The sequence below is a fragment of the Aquila chrysaetos genome, chromosome 14 (assembly GCF_900496995.4).
Source record: "Aquila chrysaetos chrysaetos chromosome 14, bAquChr1.4, whole genome shotgun sequence".
Lineage (NCBI taxonomy): Eukaryota > Metazoa > Chordata > Aves > Accipitriformes > Accipitridae > Aquila > Aquila chrysaetos.
In genome coordinates, this window is record NC_044017.1 from 25,119,345 (window position 1) to 25,144,381 (window position 25,037).

The 25,037-nt window shown below is 37.1% G+C and overlaps 1 protein-coding gene across 5 annotated transcripts in view; it reads left to right on the plus strand.

Annotated features, from left to right (window-relative positions):
* DIAPH3 (diaphanous related formin 3) overlaps positions 1-25,037 on the plus strand; it is a 249,906-nt gene that overhangs the window by 20,460 nt on the left and 204,409 nt on the right. For all 5 annotated transcript variants that reach the window (XR_003926581.2, XM_030036634.2, XM_030036632.2 and 2 more), the window contains 5 exons: positions 4,878-5,051; positions 10,639-10,743; positions 19,239-19,369; positions 24,809-24,883; positions 24,967-25,036. Coding sequence is in view for 4 of the 5 variants with exons in the window: in XM_030036634.2 (XP_029892494.1) it covers positions 4,878-5,051; positions 10,639-10,743; positions 19,239-19,369; positions 24,809-24,883; positions 24,967-25,036 (555 nt within the window). In the remaining variant the exon portion in view is untranslated. The remainder of the gene's footprint in view (positions 1-4,877; positions 5,052-10,638; positions 10,744-19,238; positions 19,370-24,808; positions 24,884-24,966; position 25,037) is intronic.

Here is a 25,037-nt window from a genome sequence, read left to right on the forward strand (position 1 = left end):
TCTGGTGTGCTTGATTTGTGGAAAGTCCACCAAGCACCCTGCGCAGAATAAAGCAATATCTCTCCTGAGTGTGTGAGATTGGTCTGTAGCACACCGGGTAACAAATCTGCTTTTAGGACAACACAATGAGCCAATCTTACACACAGAGCTGAGATCTTTCTTTATTTCATGTCTGCGCAGAGACAGGTGCCAGGCCGTAAATCCACAACGCTGGCACACCACACCAAAGAAAAACAATGTATTTATTCTGTTACATGATTAGTAAAAACCTGCCTAAATTTACATTCATTGGTTAGTAGTCACCATCTCATCTACTACTGGCCAGTTATATTTTAATTAGCCTCACTTGCTATGTAAATTAGCACGCATGCTCCTTGCAGTGGGGGGACAAGTTTTTCCAGCCTGGAACTGAGTGGGAGGTCTAGATCCTCCCCTTCCACCTTTCCCTTTCCCTTGGTTCATGCTTCTTTGGCAGTCATCCTGCCTTCCCGCCTTCTGGGGCAGGATGTTGCCTTCTACCACTGTTTAGTTCCCTCTTCAAGGGCATAGTCCTTGCATCCTTTATACATGGTAATCCAGTAATCAGGCTTGCATAGTGAAGCTATTGAGTAATGGTCCTTCTTCAAGTACGAAGTACGATGTTTAACCCTAAATTGAGCAGTATCACCAGGCTAGGCCTTAACTCAAACTGTATGACTACAATGTTAACTCATATTCACGTGTTGACCATGATTTACTTTTCACTGTGTTTCAGTTCTGACATTAAGATTTTGTTTCAGTTGCCTTGCCGTTTTTGTCTCCTGGAGAATGTGAACTGGCAGAATAAAGTACACTGCTTTATAGATGTTCCGATCTCTGGTGGTAGGAGGCATAAAGACATAAAAGCTAAGATACATGCAAACAGCTCATTGGTTTAAATTTCAGTTTATGAGAAAAGACTCCTCATGCCTTTTGTGCTGGGGGATCTAGTCTTAGGAATGAGAACTGTGTGAATTATGTTTAATGGCTTCTCTGCTGTCCTAGTTAATTTTTTGTTTATCTTTTCCCTTGTCTTCCTCTTCTCTCCTACCTTAAAAAAACCCCAAACAAACCAAAACCCCTGCCTTTTGACCAAAAAAGACTTAGGGTTGTCTTGGTTAGTTTTTGCTAACAAAATAGTAGCGTCTCTTTATGTCTAGAATTTGGGTTACCTTTGGATAGGAAGCTCTTCCTACCTTCAATGCTTTTTCCTTTCCAGAGTTAACTTTTCTTTTTAGTTACTTTCACTTCTCCTTTCAATATCACATAAGTTTTAAAATTACAACCACTGTGCAGCCTATATTGTGGTCACACGGGTAGTTCATTTTTTTTACAATTTAGAAGATAATAGTTTTTAATGAATATTTCTGCAGTATTTTTGTACTCAGTATTTAATTTTTTTACTATTGTTTCTTTTTAGATTATGTATCTGAACTATAGTTTTCCTCATCTTCTGTAACACTGTGCTATGATGATAGGAATAGATTGTTGTTTGAATTAATGAGCTGCTTAAAGATTCCCTGTTATGTTTTTGTATAGTGTGTTAAAAAATTTCTAGCTTTCTTCTTTGAGTGCCCAGAAGTATTTAATTGCATTCTTATTTTCTTCTCACTCCTTATTGCCTTTGAACTCTTAACTCTGGATAATCTACTCTGAGTACCGTCAGTGCGTCAAAACAGATACTAGTTTGGAGAACGTCTAAGAGACTTTACTGTGGGAATGCTTTGTATCAAGACCATATGAAGCATTGTTTATTCTTTGGTTAATTTTAATGGTGTCCCTACAAAGACCTTAAGGGAAAAGTTTGTCCCTTTCAGAAAATTACTGTCCTAAAGCACTACTCCTGTATGGGTCTGTATGTATTTATTGGTAAAATAAGTACAAAAAGAGGGTAGACATCTTCAGAAAAGATAGAAGGTCGCACCTGCTTTAAACTGTAGTGACACTTTGTATCAAAGCTAACTTTAGATATTCCCCATTGGTTAGGCTGATTTAAAATGTTTTTGATGTAACATGGAAGATTATTGAACTATATTTTTGCCGTTTCCTCCTCTATGCGCTGGGATCGCCAGCAGCATCAGTGGTAGATTTCATTACAACCAAGCAATGAAATTTCTGTTCTTTCTGTATAGTGTTTTCTGTGGACCATGAAATTATTTGCCTGTATGGAATGTTGAGAGGTATTAACTTTTTTGAAGCACTATCAATATATAATTCTAAAGAGAAGTGTATGTAGAATACCCACACTGTACTGCTGTGGCAGGTCTTGTGAATTTCCTTTTTTTAACGTATGGAAATCTTATTTTTAGACTGCATTGTTCTAAATTATTTAAAGTAATTTGTTTGACACATGTTTAAATGTGCTTATAAAGATATTAAAGATAATAAAGTATCTCACTTTGTCTTATGTGTTCTGCCTGATCAAATATATTCCAAGAGTGTGCTTCCCTCCTCTAGGACAAGTGGTATAGGATTTGGTGAATATGGGGAATATGAATGTTATGGCCTAATCTGTAATGTTGTAAAGCATCTACCATTCAGTCTAACATTCAAGAGGTGCTTAAAAACAAAGCATAAACCAAAAATGTGAACAAGTGAAAAGTAAAAATGTGAACAGGTGAAAGGAAGTGAAATATCCCTTTTCAAGGATGAATGGGCTCTCATCCCTGAATTGGTGCTGCCTGTTCCTAGTGGAACAAGAGTAGCTCTGGGACTGCATGGGGTATTTCACGGCAGAGACCAGGGTGTTTCTGCCTGGCCAGAACTGCTATCCCTGCTCCTGTGTGGAGCAGGGGAAGGAAGAAGGGACACTTGGGGAACACAGACTGTAAGGAAGGAGCTGAGATTTTTCAGGAGAGATGGGGTAAGAAGTGTAGGGCACACCTCTCTTAAACCTAATTTAGTCAATTCTCTGCTGACTGAACCATTGGGCTGAAATCTGTTATTTCAGCCAAAGTATCTTCCCTCTACCCCTGCTTCAAGTCTGCATACAAGGAATCTTCAAATGTAATGGTTTATTTCTTAGGTTATGCAATCGATAGTGAACAGTGGGGCATGGAGAAGCGACTAGCTAAGTTGTTCTTTGGAGCAGGTGTGCTGCCTTTCATCAGTGCTCTGTGAAAGCCGTTGTTTGAGAAGAAAAATCTGATATAATACGATTCTTTTAAGTTTCCAGTCTAGTCACTGCAGTTTGCAATCTGGCTTCATCCCCCCATACTTACCATAGACTTCTGATTTTAAAGACAGGAAGGGAAATTGCTGTCTGGTCAAGTTGTAAGATGTTTTTTGCCACTGATGACTCTATACTTCGCTTCCAATGATGATGTTACCCTCCCTTTTGCTTTTGTTGCATTCTCTTTCTTCCTGGGTCTTGCCTATGTAATTATTCCTGTAGAGTGTACTTTTCTTGTTGCCTGCTGGTTTGATATGACACTGAAGGGCCCCATCATCCATGCTGAGCTCTTTTATGTTTATGCTATATTAATTTTCTGCTTTTGCATGTTCTTCAACCATCTGTATGTGAGTGGCTTATAATCTTTTCTATGTTCCAAAAACTGTTCCTTTTCAGTTTTGAACAGGAAGAATTAAAGTCTTTTTTGTTTTCCTCTAAACCTCTCTTAATGGATGTCTAATAGTCAATTCTTGCTCTGACTAGAGTGGAACACTTGTACCCAATTTTTGCTACTAATTTTCTTTGCTCTCTCTGATCTTAATTCCACAGACGCTATAATAACTTTATTTGTCATTTAGTTTGGTAACTTTGATGTACTTATTAAGTGGTATCTCAAGATACTTATCTTCAAGATATATTGAAGCCTCAGAATATTTTTGCATAGCATTTCAAAGATGTAAGTCTATTGATATGGTTGAAATCTTGTCCAAAATCTCTTATGCATCAAATGCTACTGTAACTTTCTTCTGTGTTGACAAGTGTAATATTGCTGTTCACATCTGTTCAAAAGGCTGCTACAAAGATGATTAAGATTTAATGCATCTCATTGAGTATGTCAGCTGCTTTTGTGTTCTGTTGGTCCTTGCCCATATACATTAAAACACAAGCTCTAACAATGAAAATGTTAAAAATTTCACTTAGTAAGTCTTTATTGAAAAGCTGATAAATATCTAGCCAGTAAAAAAACCCTACAACCCAAAACAATTTTCCAAAGAAGTTTTTTGGCTCTTGAAGGGGTAAAGTCAGAGCAGTTGTCTCGTGTTGGTGATAAGTCCTAAGGATTATTCATGAAACTGTGAGTGTATCCTACTTAACTTTATTAAAGGAGCTGGTGGTTATTATGCTTCTCCTAAATGAATTTCTAAATAATTGGAGCACAGAAAGGCACTAAGTTTTGGATAACATAGTGCAAATAAAAAATGAATAGAACAGTGTCTTAGTTATGCTAACTTGTCTTTTAATAAAAAGTAGCTTATTTGCATATCTGTATATTCTAATACAATGTCAGGAGTACAGCTGTTTCAGAGTAACAAAAAACATTTTAAAACCATGCTTTCGGTAAATAAGCCTGCTTTTTCATATTCTACATGTAATGGTTGGGAAGAACTCTTCATAAATTGGTTTTGTAGATATCTTTTCCTCCAAACTTTCCGTAAAATTCTCATGTTCTGCATGATTTCTCCATAATGTAATGGGATTCTGGTCTGTTAACTCAAGTGCTGAGGCAACTGACCGTTATATGTATCTGTATGAAAACCCTTTAAAATAAGACACTTAAATAACAGGCAAGTTACCACAGAAAAATAAGGATGTTAAGCTTCCAAGAACACCCATCTTAATTAGGGTTACATAGAACATGATGTTACTGGAAACAGTATGTGATATCTTATACCTTTTCTGTTTTCAGTTGGATAGATTTGCCAGTATAAGAATTCCAGGAAGTAAAAAGGAAAGACCTCCTCTGCCGCATATGAAGCAGTCACATTCTACAGATTGGTCATCCACAACTATGGATGCGGAGGATTTTGCTCCAAAACCCATGTCGGAAAGAGAAATCATAGCGTTGTTTGAAAAAATGATGGTAAGAGTCTTACGCTGATTTCTTTTATTTAAAGAATGACAGTGTGACTAACTGACAGGTGGAGCATTCTTTTGTGCATGTGTTCTGATCTTTACCTGAATTATTAATGTTATTGTTACGTGTTTTTTAGGGCGTTTCTCAGGGGATGAAGTCTTTGAATTACTTTGACAAGATTTTCCTCCCAGTATATTTAAAATGGAAACTAAAGGTTTTTGATTATTAGAAGTGATATTATGCAACAGATTTTGAGGAGCAACAAGAAATGGGGAATCCTGCTTGCTTTCAAGACAACCTGAAACTTTTACAAAAGCATTTTATGCCTTGAATGTCATAGCAGGGTTTTGTTCTGAACCTATATTCCATGTCACTCTTGCACAAAAAGGACTTAAGGTTCTTGTCTCTGAAGCAGCTTTTGTCTGCACATGCTGTCTCAAATTTGCTTCCTTCCTTAGCTGTCATTGTTACTGTGCTACAAAAGAGCAGTCGCTTGCTGGAAAGATCATGTGGTATTGGTACCACCTCAATAGGTTGAGGTTTTTTGTCATCATGATGATGGCATTTTGGGCAATTGAAAACTAAACATGGAATGGCCATGAGAGAAGAGAGTGACTGCAATCTGAAGAGCACAAGAGAACATTAACAAGAGAGTGATGCCTAGGTTATTATTTCCTTCTCTGCCTCACAGCCAAGTAACAAGTAACTCTTGAAACACAAAAGGACTACCAGGGGCTGGGATGTGGAGGAAATTAAATGTTCTATGAGAGAAGTACCTTTATGGAATTTGTAATTCCTAGTACTCAATAATGTTAGTTTGGTTTTGAAGATGCTTTTGTGGAACTGTTGAGAGCTATGACTGAGAGACAGGATTCAGGATTTTCATGGTTAAGCTTCTGAAGGGGAGGACTAATTTACTGCGTTACCAACTTTTGTATTTGTACTTGTTCTCACATGGTTCATTTTTCTTGGTTTACCTCGGTGTCTAGGATATTTTACTTCTGTTAAGAAAGTTCACTGTGAATGCTAGTTGCTCAAATGTTAGGAAATGGGAGAGGTTTTTTAATAAAACTTGAAGGTATGCCTCCCTGCACGCACCCCCTGCTACATAAGCGTAGGTTGTATCTCTCTACCATCCCACAGAGATTCTGGTGTAGGATAGTGTGTGATGTTGAGACTATGCCATAAAAAAAGGAATAAATAAATCCTGAGAAACCTACTACTGTGTGTCTAGGTCAACAGAAATGCTTATAATCCATGGATCCTGAAGCAATTAATTCCAATTTTATAAGTACTTCTCAAAAATATGTTAAAGTAATGATGACATCCTGGATAATTTGAATGCTTTTCTAGTTTTGTGGAATAACAAAGCACTTACACTGTCTTTGATAAACTACTTTATCAGTGTTATTTTAGCTATAACATGTAATATAGAAAAGATTCTTCAGATTATCCACACTCAAATGGACTGGAATAAAGCTAGTTTAGTCACAGTATATTACATAGCTAATTATATGTTGTGGGCTCTAGTTTGCTGTTCTGATCAAATGAAGTGATTTTGGGGGGGTGGTGAACAATTTGAAAGCTGTAGCCAGGCTTCTAGAGTTAATTTTGCACACAATAAAAATAGTCAATTGGTTAGTACTGAAGGGAGCAGTTTCTGAATTCTGAAGTTTCACTGAGTGCGTTACATTATACTTTGGGTTTTCCTGGATATGTACTGCTTCCTTCTCCCAACCTTTTATACAGTGGCATCCTGAGTGGTTTTGATAGCAAAAGTTATGAAAGAGCTCCTAAAACTGGACAGTTAAAGCCAATAATTAACTGTCATTTAGCTCCTTTCATTTCTGTTAGTGCTATTAGGAAAACATCCATGTGAAATGACTTATTTTACAAAGAGGTATTGCTCACCTGTAGAATAACTTTAAACGATTTAAGAAGACATAAAAGAAATGAAGTATTTTATAAACTAAGCCACATCTGACGTGCCCTTTGTACTGCTGAATACTTCTAATCTGTATAAATCAATTGCTTTAATGATGTTAGATTTATTAAAAACAACAACAAAGAAATTACTTCTTACTGCACACACAGACTGAATATTTCCTATAAATAAACCTGCCGTTACATCTAGGATTATGGAATATAGTTTGTACTGATAGGTTTCTTGCTTCCCCTTTTTTTATTTTATTATTATTTTTTTTTAATGTGATTAGAAGGTAGATATTTTTTTCAGGAAAACCAAGCCCTTTGTTTTCTCCTTGTTATTTAAGTTCAGAAGTTATTTTTCAGAAAAATTAAAAGAGGAAGTCTGAAAGAAGTGCAAAACTGCTTTAAACAGAAGAATGAACTTTGCAGTAGCTACAGGCTAATGTGAAAAGCTTTTTTTTGTTTGTTTGTTTTCCTTCCTCCTTAGGTAGGATATACATGCATTTCAATGTTATGAAAAAAAACTTGTGGCATGTTGCAGGCACGGTACTGAAGATGTGATAACTCTCAGGAAACACTGAGAAAGACCTAGCCATATATTTTTTTTGAAACTTAAAATGGAATACTTTGGTTTCAGTGTTCTTACATTTGTGTTTGTGTAGGTTTTAAAATTGCAATTTAAGTATTAAATAAAATACAGCTACCCTTATTAAATATACATGTAAAGTGTGTTTTCATTTGAAGCCAGTATTGCTATACAATTACATCCCTGTGGAGAAGAATTCTGAGGCACAGCGTTCCAAAGACATTTATTGGAACTTGCAGAAAACCCCAAATTTATCTGGTAATGTCAAGTTGGACTTGATTTTAGTAATTTACAGTATGGGTTGCCATTTGTGTATCTCAACAGATGTGTTGCCTGGTAATAAGAATAGTCATAAATATGTTGTTGTGCATTTAATAGAAGGTAATTAATTAAACTGAAATACTACATAAGATAAGAAATACCTGTAACAAGCTAGGATAACAAATGAAAGGCTAGAGGGAATCCTAACATTGTAGTAGTTTTGGCAATCTGATTGATTTTGATTCCCCCCCCTGCTAAGCTAAGGAAATGTCTTAGATAAGGCGTAAAGATTTTTGAGCAGTTGTTGAGAACTTAAAATTGTAGTATTTTTCTGGCTTTGAAAGAATTTGTTATTGAAAAAATATTTAAAGAAGTAAATTGACAAGAACTTCCTTACTTGTCCTTATTTTAAATGCTTTTTAGCGGTCCCCAAATCTTTATGTCCAAACCCATATATCAATGTCAGAATTCATTGATGAATTGTGAAAGTCCTGCCTAGTTATGTAATTAACTGGTAAATGCTTGACCAATAAATTAAAATATTTAGATTGATTTGTTGTGCAACTGGTATAAATTTTTGGGTTTCCACCTGACCATTTAACAGTGTGCTTAACAGCCTTCATGTACCCTTCCGTTGAGCAGACAATTACTTTAGGTTTTTGTTTCTGAAATACTAAAGGCACTACTTTTTGTGGTTGTTTGTGTTCTTTCTCATCCTAAAAAAGCTGCAGTAACTTTTGTAATCTTTGATAGAGACAGGTAACTTTAAATATCTTTCACTTTTTTTCCAAAGAGTGTATACACAGAAAAAAAAATTTCCACTTTTTTATGTCTTGGAAGAAAATGATTTCTTTGCATATAATATATGATCCTAAGAGTGTTTTTAATGTATGTGTATTTAAGCCTGGTTTTGTTTTTGTTTAATTTTAGTATGAATATTTGAGCCCATGCAGCATTTTTGGATCATACCAGGTTTCCCATCATTAAATAAATCATAGTAGTTTCTTTGCCTTTCATCCAAGAAAAGCTAGAAAATGCAGCATGCCCATTCAAGATAATGCCCACAACATTTGATTTAGTATGAGGTAACTTGCAAAATATTCAGGAATATGTGTGTCCTTATGCACTGCTAGAATTTTGGTTTGGGCCTAAGCAAATAGTTTCTCTATGAATTTTTTGATCAAAGGAATACACTATTTTGAGGAGCAGAACTATGAGAAAAGATTGACGATGTGTGGCCTCCTTTCTTGCAGGTCGTTTAGATAAAGATGTTTTACATTGACTTTCAGATGTAGGAAGTAACGCAAATAAGCAAGCTAGCTGCCAAGGAGGCAAAATGCTATATTATTATTGCTTGAATGAAAGAACTTTTTACAGCATGCACACTGTACTTATTTGATACTAAAAATATCAAATAATTATATAGTGTATATATAGTATCAAATATACAAATCTGATACTATAAAAACACTATATAGTATCAAATAAAGAATAAGTAATAATTTAAATGCATACTAGACTGAAGTAAAGAACTTTTTCTAGTCCTTAAAGAAAGGAAACAGTAACTTTTGGTGGGGGGGGAAATCCAGAATCTATACAAAATTGCCCTAATTGTACTTTGAAGAAGTTCAACTTAAGGCGTCAAGCATTTTCTGCAGTGTCTTCTCACAGTTTAGATTTATACAAAACTAAATGTTTCTAGGAACTGTGCTTGATTCTATCATATTCAATATGGAAACTTGCGAAAGACAAGGAAACAAGTTTCAGTGTAGTATAAAATTTTGGTCTTTAGGCTTTTTTTTCTTAAAATTTTAAGGTTATGAGCTTGCTTGCTGTTTGTCTTTCTTTGATTTCTGACTAGGTGAAATAGCCTTGTTGTCAAGATGGTTACCCACTGATTTTGTAGCATTGCTCCTGCCAAAGCTGGTGGGGATTCACCTCATGAGTCTCAGCTGAAAATAACTGCAGTAATTCTTGCTAAGCTTGGGTGACCATAGTAAGGCTGCATGTGCTAGTGCCTAAATTGTTTCTTAAAGCCTCTTTTTTTTTTTTTTTTTTTTTTTAACATCCAGCATGATAGGAAATTTCATTTCTCACAGATGTGGAACTGATTACAATGATCAGAGCATTTCTAGGCTGGAACAGAAGTCTCTGTGTCAGAAATGTCAACGAATAGCTGCTGTGTGGCTTTGAATGTGCATCTCCTCTTTTTGACCTCTGGGTTTATGTTGGAATGAATGAATTGTGATGGGGTTTTGGTAACAGTTGAAGTTGTTGATTTAATGATGAAATCGTCAAGAATTTGGGCCTTACCTATTGCAAAGATGAATATTATTTTGGGAACTACTCTCAGTGCAAAGCAGATTCTGCTGCCCAGGACTAAGTTTTTGGGAACTGAGGAACAGAATTATAGAACAAATGGATATATAATTAAAAAGATCTTTCTAAGAAACTGGTTTGAGTACATTTATAAATGTTTTAGGAAGTGTTAAATAATGCTTTTCTGTAGTTTAGTGTCTGTGTGTGTATGTGAAACTGTAGATGATTTCTAAGAAGAGATTACGCTAGTAATGGTTGTCATGCACTTGTTCATCCTGGCATAGTTGACTGGTTTTTTTAGTCTGAGTTGCTAGGGAAGATGGATAAGGATTTTTACGGTTGTTAGTAACATGTAACTTTTGAAAAGTTTTTTGTGTAACAGCTTTCATTTGCTCAAGTTCTTATTTTTGTGTCTTTATTTTTTTAAATCAGTCTCTTAAACAACTGTGTTGCTGGATGACATTTAAAGCTTTTTTTCCGCCCCCCCTCCCATTCTAGGAAGATATGAATTTAAATGAAGACAAGAAGATGCCATTGAGAGAAAAGGATTTTAATACCAAAAAAGAAATGGTGATGCAATATATTAGCACTGCTTCGAAGTCTGTAAGTAAATTTCTCTGAAGAACACAAAAAAATGACTTAATGTTTACATTATTTCCTACTGGAGAGAAAAAGTGATGCATGCATGTTAGATTCTTTTGACTAACTTTTGTTTCTCATAGACACAAACATTTTTAGAGGGCCCTATCATTATTTTACAAGTTGCAATGAAAGATATTCACTTGTACTTGAGGTGTGTCTTCTGAACACAAAAAAGCATTTCTTTTTGGTAAAGGTGTGGCTATTAGTGGCGATGGAAAGATTCTGCAGAAAACTTCTTGGAAAAGTTTGATGTGAACCTTTCTTCTTTTCTAGCACTGTTAAAAAAGAATTCCTTAACTGATTAGCCTTTTTCATACTTCAGTACAGAATTCATGTTTTGATGCTGTGTAATAGTTGGTAATGAAAGTGTTGCACATGAACCCAATTAGTGTCCATTTTTTAGTTATAGGGATAATTATTGGTTGTTTTAGAGAAGCGCAAAGAGTTGTGTACTGGGCAGTTTAAGGATTAAGTTGGCATGTGTACTGGGCAGTTTAAGGATTAAGTTGGCATAAGAAAAACTGCTTAGTTTTTGCAAAGTGGGGACTTACTCCAGTGCTAAATGCTGCATTGCTAATATTTTCCTTAGACCTTTTGATTGTTTTAGAATTCAAATATTTGATTCTTTGACTCTCATTGCTCCATGCATGTAGAGAGATAAGTAAAAATTGCCCATATGTGATTAAATACTGAGAAAAGAAGACATTAAATATAGTAATTTAAATGAGGTATTTATCTTATTGTCTACTTCAAATGATGTACTTTATTAGTGTAATGCTCTAGCACTTTTAGGAAGGTAGATGCCTAGTGCAGGACCGAACTGTCTGGAGATTATTTTATTTAAGATTAGCTTATCAAAGCTACTAGTCCTTCTGTAGCATAAAAGTTCCTTAGTACTGGAAGATTAGGAGGTCTAGCCTGTTTTTCTGTTTTTAGAGATATTTCATGGGAAATCAGGAAACTACAGGCTAATAAATCTCACAACATTCTTGAAGTTTCTCAATCCAAAAAAACCAGCATGTCAAGGTTTATATGTCATTGATACCCCTACTCCACACCCATTCTAAGACCTCAGTTGTTTGATCTAAAAAGTAATGTTATAATAGGATATGGCCGGCTCTGCAGAGTTGCTGCATCTGCATTTATTTCTGGAATCTTAGCATCCTGATGATGGTGATGTTAGGACTCTTTCTCAAGAGAAAGGTTTTCATGTTTTTACTTCCTGATATTTAATACTTGCAAAGAACTGAAGCTTATAGCAGAGTAGGTTTCATTGATCCTTCCTTCTGAGTGCCTTTTGCAATAAATATTTGGTTTTTGTCTTTGGTTGTCATCACACTTGGCAATGGAGCTTCTTGCACTATGCCCAAAGCAGCCATACAAGGTACTCTATTGGACAGGTCTGTTTCCTCCCCCAAGGTAGTGATGCCTCCCCCAACAGCATTTTTTTCCTTTCTGTCTCCTCCTCCGCTGCCAGCCCACTTATCTCCCTTTCTGCTGTGGGAGATCACTGAAGACTAATTCATGTAGGGAAACTCTTGTCTTTACTGAACTCTGTTTCTACTGTTGTGTTCTTATTGGAAATGGCATTCACCCATTGTATAACTTGGGAGGAGCTGTTTCTGTGATGCATAGATTGAGCTGCTTGATACAGTAGTGCTTCACATGAATTCAGCTTAGTGCTGGAGCTACTGGGATGGGAAACTCCTTCCCTCGTCCTTGCAAACTCTCTGTTCCTGGCATGCTCTTTCACGCCTCAAGCACGTTGGACTGTCTGAGTGCATTCTCAGTCTAGAGAGAATAGTGCACTGCATTCCCAGGATACTTGGCTAAATTTTGGTGTACCTTGACTTGATAAGAGTGTCATACTTTTTCAGAAGAGCTGAAGTGCCATATAGCTCCTGACTATTATGTGCAACTAATCCCATCTCAGGTCTTTTCTTTCTATGAGTGATACTGCAGTAACACCTTTTGATAGTTCATACTTCTCAAACTTTAAGGAGACAAGTACTAAGCTATATCATGTTGGGACAAATATCCTTATTTGCAAATGCTATGCAGAGTACTGAGCAGGTTTCATTTAAAGCAGTTATCATTATAAAAACTATTAAAATGAAGAACAGAGTCTGCACCTCGAATGAATCACTGAAAGTGAAGCAGCCACAGGTGATAAAAGCAGACTCCACTATAGTCAAAGCTTCATCATTGACCTCAGTATCAGGGTTTCTGTTTCTTAGAAATGCACAACTCCTTCCCAATATTCACAAAGCACATCTCTGTTACTGACGCATCTAGAAATTATGCTGGGTTTGGTGGGGCTGTGCTCAGGTGCTTATGTATGGAGTACTGTGAGCTACCTCTGTATGCGTGAGATGTTTAGAATGGATCCATCACTTAAGGACTCAAAGTTACTTAGAAGTAACCAGAGTTCTACTGACATGCATTGTCCAATACTCATTCATTTCACCCCACTTTTCTTAGACACTTCTTGAACAGTTAGCTGAAGGCATGCTTCTGTATATATGTCTGCATATGTTTGTAAGTATGCTGTTACCATCACTCTTTATAATGTGTTCAGGGGTTCCCTGTAGAAGAATTGCTAAGAATAAACAGTCTTGGGGTTTGGGATACTAGTAGTACTTACTGAAAATCTGAATGATAGCAAAAATTGTATGCTTGGAAGAATTCTGCTCAAGTGCCTCACTATTCTGCTAGTACTTTCTTGTTTTCTTGTAATGTATAGTGTTTAGATGAAGCCTTACTTCTTCTCTTAAAAACCTTATCTTAGAGAAGTATATCGCATATTGTTTAAACCATCATGGCTTAGAAATCTTGAATGAAACTTCTGTCTGCTGTGGTGTCATGTCTTATTTATCAGGAGACAGTTGGAGAAGGGAACAACAGTTGTGTTTAAAGGCTATTATGCGAGTGTGAATTCTCATCTACCGAAAGCAGTGTTGTTCTGTTTGTTGTTAGAGATTGTTATGTCCAATGTATTTTCTGTGATTTTGTAGCTGTTTGTATGTATTATGATTATCTGAGGTTAGAAAGTGTCACATTTTTAAGTGCTGTATAAACACATACAAAGATGTTCCAGCCCAGAAAAGTTTTAAAAATCAATTTCCATGGAGTTAATACTCAAGTGGAAATAAAAGCAGCATTGCTATAATGTTACTCTACCATAAGTTTTGCTGTTCTGTATGTTGAACACACGCAAACTGGGTTTTGAAAGTGAGTTTTCTTCACAAGATTTTGTTTTTGTTGTGCAGCTTACTCGCTTGTAATGTTTTAACTGAATTAATTAATGCTGACTTCATACTGCATCTGCTCACAGACCAGTTGTTCTTCAGTTGAGCAATTAAATTTCTAGAGGCACTGATGCCTCAAGTTATTTCCTGTTTCTCAGTTAACTCGAGCATTTTGAACTTAAGCAGCTTTTCCCATGCTGAAATATAGCTAATATAATCAGTTTCACAATTGGTACCAAATGCAGCTCTCATTTTATTTAAGCACTGGCAGATGTATCATATTGTTATTATCTTGCAGAACCTTGGCATAACTATGAATAAGTGGTACTTGGTACCGTGGGTATGTTGTACAGACATTCACAATTTGTTGGCATCTTTTGCATAGGGTAATATTTAGGTGGGGAACTGAGTCTGAAACGGAATGGCTGGTTACTGTCTGGATGTTGATGTGAGTCTCCATTGCTTGTGACGCTGTCTTCAGATGGGTCAGATGAGACTCTCTGAAATGTCATTCTAGTGATTTCTTATAGTCTGACTGGGCTCTTGTCCCATGTGACTTTTCCACTGCACACATTGCTATTGATTATATTAAATTACTTCCAAAGTATCTGCTAACCATGTTAACTATATGTTCTGTCCATATGATTGCCCTATATGACTGTTTCTGCATCAAAAGAAAGCAATTTTACTGACTATTTATAAGTATCTTAGTTATACCCAGCTTGATCAATTTTATAGCAGGAACTGCTGGGGGAAGTCACTGGAAATGACAGATTCTCCATCCAGGATATTAATCCATATGCTTAGGCATACAAGTAGTGCTTATCAACTAGTCTATGCACAGCAGGAGCTGCCAGGAGAATTTCTGGGACTTTTTGAAGTTTCCAACTGGAGGGCTCCTGTAACATTTAGTTAAATACTTTGTCACGAAGGCTGCTAGGAGTTTGTTTGGTCATCTTGTCTCTAGTCAGGCCATTATCTCATCTATGCAGAGAGCAGCTGGGCAGATCCAGGATCACACGGGGAACTGTACGTGCTGCATGTGCATACAGGCACGGCCCTGATCCCCTGTTACACCACACTTGTAACAATTTCCTCCTTATATCACAGCCGTAACTCAAATTCCCTTGATAGTGCCTTAGAGGTATGTATTGTCTAGTCTTAAAATGTTTGGGGATTATTGTAACAGGATATTGTAACCGTATAAAAGCTCTTGAATAACCAGACAGAAACCCTTGTTGCCAGTTCCCCTTAAGCCAGTGAATTTGTAGTGTTTTGGGCAACTCATGGTGTACTAGCTTTTACCTTTCATGTTTTATCAAGTCTGATATTTAGTTCTTAATGTTATGAATGCTTTTTTGTTTTGTTAAGGATCTTCTACGTTTGGCTTGGAGATACTCTCCAGTTGTTTTTTCATTCCTCTTTAGATATAGCTGTGTCAAAGCTGTAGGGGAGCTGAGCTTTCTTACCTTATAGAAGTGCAAGCAATTATACCATCTTGGTGAGGAGCATAAATTGTTTATGGAATAAGTTTGCCAACTAGATGTTTTTGAGGAGGTGGTGTTCTGTTCCTGGCATTACCAATACATACTGTTAGCTCTTGGACCTAGAGAATATCTGAAGAGATCAAAGTAAGTTCCCTTGCTGTAGGGCCTTTCTGACTTGAGTATTATGTGCCTATGAACTAAACACAGAACATGAAAGAAAACTGAAAACACTGAGTTTCTTTTTGTCTGTGAGAACATTTATTGTTACGGATTTTTTTTTTTTTCCTCTGGGTTTCCTAGATCTCAAATTCTAAGGCTCCCCTCAACCCTTATTCCTTCCTGGCTATCTCATCTACTTTTTTGTGGAACATAGTTATCGGGAGTGACTCTCGTATTTAAGCAAATAGTGATCTCCATCAATTCAGTGGCATGTTTTGAATGACATTCCACGTACTATGTGTGGTGTACCAAAATACAGCATGAGATGCTATATTTTCAGGGTAGTTCCTGGCAGTAGTCTGTTCTTTGGCATCTGGAACATCCATTTCTCAAATCTGAGGAAATATAGTTGGAGCGGAGAGGTAGTATAGCCCCCATTACACCCCCCCCGCCCCCCAATATTCCCTTATCACAGAGTGTCATGGTTTAAGCCCAGCTGGCAACAAAGCACCACGGGGCCGCTCGCTCACTCCTCCCGCCCGGTGGGATGAGGAGGAGAAAATATAAAGAAACACTCGTGGGTCGAGACAAGGACAGGGAGGGATCACTCACCACTTTTGGTCATGGGCAGAAGACAGGCTCAACTTGGGGAAGAAACAAAACCAATTCACTACCAATCAAACCAAAACAGGATACTGTGAAGTAGACCCAGACCCTCGCACACCTTCCCCAGCCCTCCCTCTCCCCGGCCCACCCCCACTCCCGGTTCTCTCCACCTCCCGCCTCCGAGCGGCGCAGGGGGACGGGGAATGGCGGTCGGGGTCAGTCCGTCACACCTTGTCTCTGCCGCTCCTTCCTCCTCAGGGGGAGGAGGACTCCGCACTCCTCCCCTGCTCCGCCGGGGGTCCCTCCCGCGGGAGACGGTCCTCCACCAACTGCTCCAGCGTGAGTCCTTTCCATGGGCCGCGGTCCTTCAGTGCCAGGCTGCCCCAGCGCGGGCTTCCCCAGGGAGCGGCGGCCATCTCGGGGGGCACCCACCCCCTGCTCCGGCGTGGGCTCCTCTCTCCCCGGGCTGCAGGTGGGCATCTGCTCCCCCGCTCCCCTCCGTGGGCCGGGGGGGGACAGCCTGCCGCCTGGTCTCCCCACGGGCTGCAGGGGCATCCCCTCCTTCCCCCCTGCCCTCGGGATCCGCACAGGGGTTCCTCTCCCATCCCGATCCCCCGACTCCCGGCAGGTTTCCCCTCTGGAATCTGTTCTCCCAGAGGCGGGTCCGGCTCCCGGCTGGGGAAGCTTCCAGCACCTTCCAGCAGGAGCCGGCCCTGCTGACCCTGCCTCGCTACCGAAACCCTGCCACACAAACCCAAAACACAGAGTCATAGAATAGAATGATTGGGACCAGAAGAGACCTCTGGAGATTGTCTTGTCCAACCCCTTATTTAGTCCGTTTTTTAATATCTCTGATAAAGGAGACTGTACAGTCTGCCTGGGCAACCTGTTCCAGTGCTTTAACAGCCTCATGGTTAAAAAAAAAACAAGGGGGGAGGGGCGAAATTTGTGTTTATGTCTGTTGTTTAATTAATTTCCTGTATTTCAATTTGTGCCTCTTGTCTTTTCACTGATAGGGTTCTCTTGAGCCTTCTCAGGGCTAAACAATGCCAGTTGTATCAGCCTCTCCTTGTACAACAGATGCTCCTTTAATTGTATCCACAACCGTTTTGGAAGTCATCCCAATACGTCCATGTCGCGCTCGTGCTGGGGATCCCAGAAGTGGACACAATACTCCAGATGTGTCTCACCACCACCAGGCTGAGTTGAAGGATCATCTCCCTTGACCAGCTGGTGATGCGCTTCCCTGTAGTCGACTTGTCATCCACCAGGACCCCCATTTTTTTCCCCACAAACCTACTTTCCAGCTGGTTAGTCCCAACACGCGTCGGTGCATGGGAGTATCCCTCCTCAGGTTCAGGATTTAGCATTTCCTGTTGTGGAACTCCCTGAAATTCCTCTGCCCATTTCTCCTGTCTGTTGAGGTCCCTCTGAATGGCAGCACAGCAGTCTGGTCTGTCAACCACTCTTCCCATTTTTTAACTTCGCCTCTCTGCCAGAAACTATTTCATCACCTTCTGCTTCAGGAGGAGAAAAGTTCAAGTCCTGACTTAAGCCACTAGATAATCAAGTATTATTTAGTAACTCTCTTTATTGCTACATGACAGAATAGTTGTGCTTCTGTTCTCGAAAAAGGAGTCTTTCCAGTGAATTAAGTCAAATATAGGTTTTATACCCCATTGTATGCCTCTTTTTTGGAATTTAGATATGTTCTGTAGAAAATATATCTATCCTTCTTCATGTCATAAATAGATATTAGCTTGAGTAGACTTATTTTCCACTGTCTACAAATTTTGTCTTTGCTGCTGCTTAAAAAAAAAGGGGGCAGGGAGGAGGATACTCTTAAGAATGGGGTCAATGCCTCTTAGACTTGCCATTTTAGTTGCAAATTGTAGAACTTCATTAGTTCAGTATAACCATTGCTTTGTTTAAAACAATGGATACAATATACCCTGTAGAAGAGTCATTAATATCTTGAGTTTACTTTAAGCAACATTTGACACCACAGATACAATGATGAGTCAAAGCCAGTGTCTTTCAACCTATATTGCTTGGAACAGAAAATATCTTGTTTGCACAAAACTACTTTTGCAGTGCCTCATTAATTTGCTATTGCATTTTCATTTCTATCTCCATTCTCTGTGTTCCCATTTGCCTTCCCACCTGCCAAAAAGAGCAAAACCCAAAAAGCAAGGCAAAATCCAAACCCAAAGGTTGAGTAAGTGTCCTTATATTATTGCATCAGTAGTCATATTTGTGTTGCACTGCATTCTTACAGATGGCAAATAGAACAAATGAGGAGCTGGGATTTATCTTTAGAACATCAGTGGTTCTAACAAAGTCTTTTTTCTTTTTTTTTATTTTTTAAGTTCTTTTGCTTTATCCCTTACAGCCAAAGCTAGTCTGTTTTTATAATCCCAGTCTCGTATACTAGTCATCTGGAGGACCTTTAAGGGAAAAGTGTTTTACAACATTATCTGCAAGAAGTCAAGTTACTGCAGTAACATCCTGAGTACTGTTCTGGTGTGCTGGTTCTTCCCTCTGTATTCTCATATGAATGCAGTCGCCTTTCTGGACACGTGCTCTGTGATCTTTTCAGAGCAGCTCAGAATTGTTTTTCTCTTCTGTTGAGTATTGAAAATTAAGAAGTTTGCAATGCATAAACAGAATCCATTCATTACAAAAATTGTATTTCACTGAGTGTGCATGATACATTTCTACATTTGATGCCTACTGCTTTTAACTACTGATTATAAATTTGTTCATAAATTGACAAGAATTTAGTCAGCATTTAACATATATAGTAGATTGACAACAAACAGTTACAGGTTTAGGACTAAATTATATCTTTTTTCTCCCCTGTTTTTTCAAGGAACAGAAATGAAGGTTAGCCATTAATAATCTATTCAAGTTCTATATGTGCCAAATAAAAATGAATGTATTTTCTGTATTTCAGGGAAGTCTCAAGAACAGTCGGAAAATTTCACCCCAAGAGTTTATTCAGGAATTAAAATCTGGGTCAACAGATGAAAGACTAGTCACTTGCTTAGAATCTCTCCGTGTGTCCTTGACTAGTAATCCTGTCAGGTAACATCATTAACACAAATTGCAAAGATTAATCATATTCTTATTTCTTAATGGATTAAAATTAATGGATCTGTAGATATGCATGTTTCAAGGTTTTCCAGTTAATGTATGCATCAGTGAATGGTTGTACCTTTTTTCTTTTTTTTTTTTTTTATTGATTGTGTATCTTCTGTAGATCTGTTTTTCAGTAGAGTTCACTGGTCTGTACAAGGTCATGCTAAGAGAATGTAAAACAAGTGTAGTGCAGAGCAGTTCACTTTGTTTTCTAGTGCTAAATAGTCAAAAGTTTTTTTCATTTTTATTTTTTTTAATGTTCTCTTAACTCTTTAATCTTTTAACTTTGTTAAGGTGAGAGAGAGAGAGGTGAGAGTTAACGGGAGATGGGCACCTTGGTGTAAGTTTGTTAGCCAGAAAACATAAAAGTTTTTAATTGTGTGGTCCTCCTTCTGTCCAGTGTGCTTTAGACTTTCTTGCTGCCTTCTCGTAATTTTTGCTGTGTCTGTGGGGTTTATCTAGACAGAAAAGAGCACAACATTAGTTTACCTGTACTTTTTTTTAAAAAGGCTAACTCTTCAGTAATCATAACTCTAACACTGATATCAATCCTTACATTTAATTTTTATTTGATCCATGCAGCTTGATTTATGGATGCTGGCTTTATTTTATTAAATTATATTTTTTTCTCTTCTACTCTGTTTACAACCCTTTGTTTTACAGTTCCTATTTAAGCCAATGGTTGAACACATGACTTTGGGAAACTGTTTTGGAATTAGTGCAAAATAGTGCAAATGCAGTGTTGGGGATGCTTATGATGGGACATGATTAAAAAAGGATTAGGCAACTTTCTTCTTTCTGCACCTAGCTTGGCAGAGTTGCTGATGTAGGTCTTCTGCATGGGTGTTTGCTTCTTTCCTTCTGTTAATTTATTTTTGAATTGGATTTTCTTATTTAGAATATGTAATGGTTCACATGGGAAGAAACATGCTTTACATTAACCTGAGTTCTTCTGACAGGGGTTTTACAGAAGATACACTTCCTCTGTGAATGTGAAGCTACTTTTTGATACAGTATTGCTTCCCCTTCTTTATTTAAAAAAAAACCCAAACAACCCACAACCCCAGAGATTTTTTTATTTACACTTACGTTGATTTAACAAAGAAAACTTTGCTTGTTAGTACGCATCTGGAAATAGAAACACAAAGTGTATGAAATGTGTGACAACTTAAGTTTAGAGCACTCTTTCCCCTCTGTTGTTGATGTGACTGTTTTTGATATGACTGGATAGATCCCCTTTGCTGCCCATTTCCCACACACCAAGAGAAAAGCTAATCCCCCTCCCCCAAAAAAACCTAAAGAAACCAAAACCCATGATCTTGGTGAGGTACTAGTTCTGCCTGAAAGCACAGTACTATGTGATAGGACATGAAGGGGGGAGGAAGGTGGAGAAATGGTATCAGAATAAGGAGTGTGGAGGCCACTATGAGAGCGCAGTGTTGGTCTATACTTGAGGCATTAGAGAATGCAAGTTGAAGTGGCCTATGATGTTGTAATAGAGCATCTGATCAATATTATCTGGAAGAACAAAGTACAGAAAGTTAGGAGTTTTACAGCAATGAAATATTATGAAATTTTGGACTAAGTAGGTTTTCCACACATTTCACTTTGAGTAAGGAAAGGATTGAAATCTGTAGATACATGTTACCAGTACAGGCAAAAGAGCAAGTGCTTTTATGCATGGACAAATGGAAAAATGAATGTTTTCATAAGCTTAGTGTATTTTATGTCAATCCTTCAAAGCATGCTAGAAGGGTGTGATGCATTGTTGATATCAAAATATTGCATTGATACTTTTGAGAGATTAGTTTCTTTTAACTTATTCGTACAAATAGTTCTAGATTGCACGACTGGCTTTAACTTGGTTCAGTCAAATATAAACTATGGTAGGTAGAAGATTTGACAGTTGAATCTAAATCCTAACTTGACATAATTTATTAAAATTTAACTTCAATTTGAAATATTAAGGAGAATGTAAGAGACAACATAAGAGAACTATAATGCTTGGATTGGAGTAAACCCCATTATTAAGTTATTGGATGTATGTATTGGATGTATGGCCTAAGAATAGGTCTGAATTTGAGAGGTTTGTGTTTCAAGGAGAGTGACTGCGTCTTGCAAAAACACCAGAGAAGAGGTATTTAAGTAGGCAGCAGTTTCATAAAAAAAAAATAAATCTCTACTATTAGTCCGTGAATGCATTTTAGTCTACAAATCAAAAGAAGGATCACAACCAATAGTACATATGGGTTCTGAAACAGTCTTCTGGTGTGTTAAGTGGTGTTGAAAGAGACTGTTACGATAGACCTCACTAGGCTTAAACAGAGCATTTTAAAATAGCCTTAGTAAAAAAAAAAAAAGTTCTTCCATAGGGCTTACATACAAAAATAGCAAAAATATAACATCGGCACACTGTTATTCATACTAACAATTTGTGGAGTAAACATTTTTAAACCATGTCCCCTTCTTTATAATGAGTAACAACAGTTGATGTTCATTGGATGAAGGTGTTTGTGACCTTGATTTTTCCTATCAGCAGCCAGATCTTTGTGTAAGAACTTGCTTTGACACATAAATACTAAACTCCAGTCCAGCTGCTATAAATCAATGATTATTTTTAACTCCAGCTTCATATGATATGGACAATTAGAAATAACTGATGAAGCTTTAGGATTTTATTTTGTGCATGTATAATACCTAAAAATAAATTTATGCTTTTTTAACAGGATGAGAATTAAATTTAGATTGGATCTAGCCTGACAATCTTCACGTTTGTGGGCTGTGATCTTTTTGACAATGTATAACAATTTAGGGTTTTTTGCTGTTTTTCCAATTACTATACTTTAATCAACCTCTTAATCTTGTTGACATTTCAGTTTCTAATGCAAGAACTGGTTCTACAACATTGTTTTCAATTAGTTGTTTTTGTAAACTGTATTTTTAGTTCACAGAGAAAATATGAATCAAGTGATAACGAGTAGTTTGATCCTGGTACTTAGAAAAATACATTGAAATCTATGGCTTACTGCAAAAAGTAGTATTTATTTTCCATCAGTATAAAAAGAAAGCCTTAAAAGTGATGTTGGTCACTATTCTTCAGGTAAATAAATGGGGTGTTTTTACCTCACAGTTGCCAACACAATTCATCAAAAGTGGTTCCATGATCTAGCTGTGCATAGTGTACTGATAACTAGTTATCTATGACTATTTCTTCTCCTTTTGTATAATAGTTGCAACAGATTTGGCTCTTTTCATGAAGAGGACATTTTTAATAAATTGAAAATAGGGGCACTGATAGCTTGGTGTTTTGTCAGACTGACAAAAAGCTGAGTGTTTGCTCTGGATAGTGTAAGTAATCTTTGTTCTTTTGCAGAAGCAGAGGAAAGGGCAGTAATACTGCAACAGTATTTTAGGCGCTTGATCATTCTCAGTATCCTCAGCTGCTGGATGTATGACAAAGCGGCTGCTCACAATTCTGTCTAATACAAAATGTGCTAATAAGTGTCTGGTAGGATCATCTTTAGGTCAGATATGACCAGTTATACCAAAACCAATTGCCAGTTATTTGCCTAATCTGTTTCAGAATGAAACACCCATCCAGGAAGAAGAAAAACTATTTTCATATATATTTACATATACAGATATAAAAGCATGTGATCTGGTTCTCTCTTTTTACAATTTTAAGTCCATTACAGTTTTGTATCTAGCAGATACGAAGAACTGTTTAATCCCATCCTATGACGGAACTGGAAGTACTATGTATTTCAAAAGAGCTATTGCGTCTCCCTCATGTTACTTCCAACAGAATAGCTTATTTGTCACTAGTAAGGTCCTACCATTATAGGAATATATAAATATTCTGGTTACTAATCCAAAGTAGTGATAAATAAGTATTACCCAATGTGTACAATGATATGTAAATAGACAAAACAGAGAAAACAATGGAGAGGCTATAACATAAGTAAAGTAAACATTATAATTTTTTTACTAATTCTGATCAATGTCTTGATGTTGAACTTCTGACGTTGCAGAATGGATGCTTCCTTTTTATGTAAAAGACTGTTTTGTTAATACACAACAAGAGATTTCCTCAGCTTAAGCTTTTTTAAGTAATAATTTAAAGAATGCACAGAAACTATTGGTACTACACCCACAACAGAATCCATGTTTTGGTGATGAAGATGGTGAAAAGTATTACATCTTCATCATGCTAACTGTATTTTTTCTAAATAGATATGGTTCTGTAATCTGTTACTAGATAAAAGTAATATGCTAATTCAGAAGTGGAAAAAATATGGAAGAGATGCCCATTATAAAATAATTTTCTGTCTCTTTGGCCAAAGACAATGATAAGAGATCCAAGGACTTGTCTTACGGCAGTAGCACAGAAAGCTGACTAAAGGTGTCAGGAAATAGTCCTGCCTCTTATGGAATGAGAAGAGTAGTCACGTACCTGTCAATTTATTCCATAATTGAATATTATAATTTCACCCTTTACAAAAGAAATTTCCTGAGGAAATAGTCTCTACAGTTTCTCTGCTGTATATGTATTTTTGTTTGCAGCCAACTTCTCCTTCCTCCAGTGGGACTTTGTTAGAAGTTTGAAGTTTAAAATATCTGTGCCTTACACAGACAATGAAGTCTAAAGAGCAAAATATTCCTTGTGTTATGACTATGAATGACAGTGTTCTCTGTGAACTTTAGGGTTAGGTAATTGATCAAACATCATAGTTTCAGCAAGACCAACAGCTGCTGTCAAAGGGATGGCTGCAATACTGCTGTCAGTCATGCTGTTACTTGTATTTGATATCAAGAGGTTTTGAGCAATAGTAAACAGGACCATGAAGCAGCTGTCTCATGTAGAAAAAACATGCTGAGGTTTAACCTTCCCAAAAGATAGCTTTGGCAATAGCTGAAATTTTAAATTTTTGTTGTGTTCACTTTGAGATGTTCCTATGGATTAATATCTCAGGCAGCCACTTCTGCAATTCCTTTTGGCCTTTCCTTCTCTGCCATTTACGGTTAGATTCTTACCTTTTCAGGAGACCCTAGAACAGTGTGTAGTAGAAATTTTTTGGTTTTCTTCCCTTCCCTTGCAAGGGTTTTTTAATTACAGTTCTGTGCCAAAGAATGTATAATTGTTGATTTAAAAATTAAAATCACTAAATTTAATGGCTACTGTAATTTTTTAATCTTTTTTAATTTGTTATCTGATTGCATCAATGAGTGAATGGAATGCCTCCTGATCATCTGTTGAGTAAAGAGTTGATTTGAGGTTTTAAAATGATCCAGTTATACTGCTTTTATTTATGCTGACAATTTTCATTCATTGTAATTAGTCTTTGAAACATCAATTTTTTTAATGTCTTTTTTCTTTCTCCCTAGCTGGGTTGAAAACTTTGGTCGAGAAGGTCTGGGGCTGCTGTTGGATGTTTTGGAAAGATTGGTTGAGACAAAAAAGTAAGGATGATTTCATATAAAATTGCCAGCTTTTCTTAATATGTAAACAGCATTTAATTACACTAAATTTTTTATTTATTCAGCCAGGACAAAGTTGTGAAGAGGAGTCAGCATAAGGTTATACAGTGTTTGAGAGCCTTCATGAATAATAAGG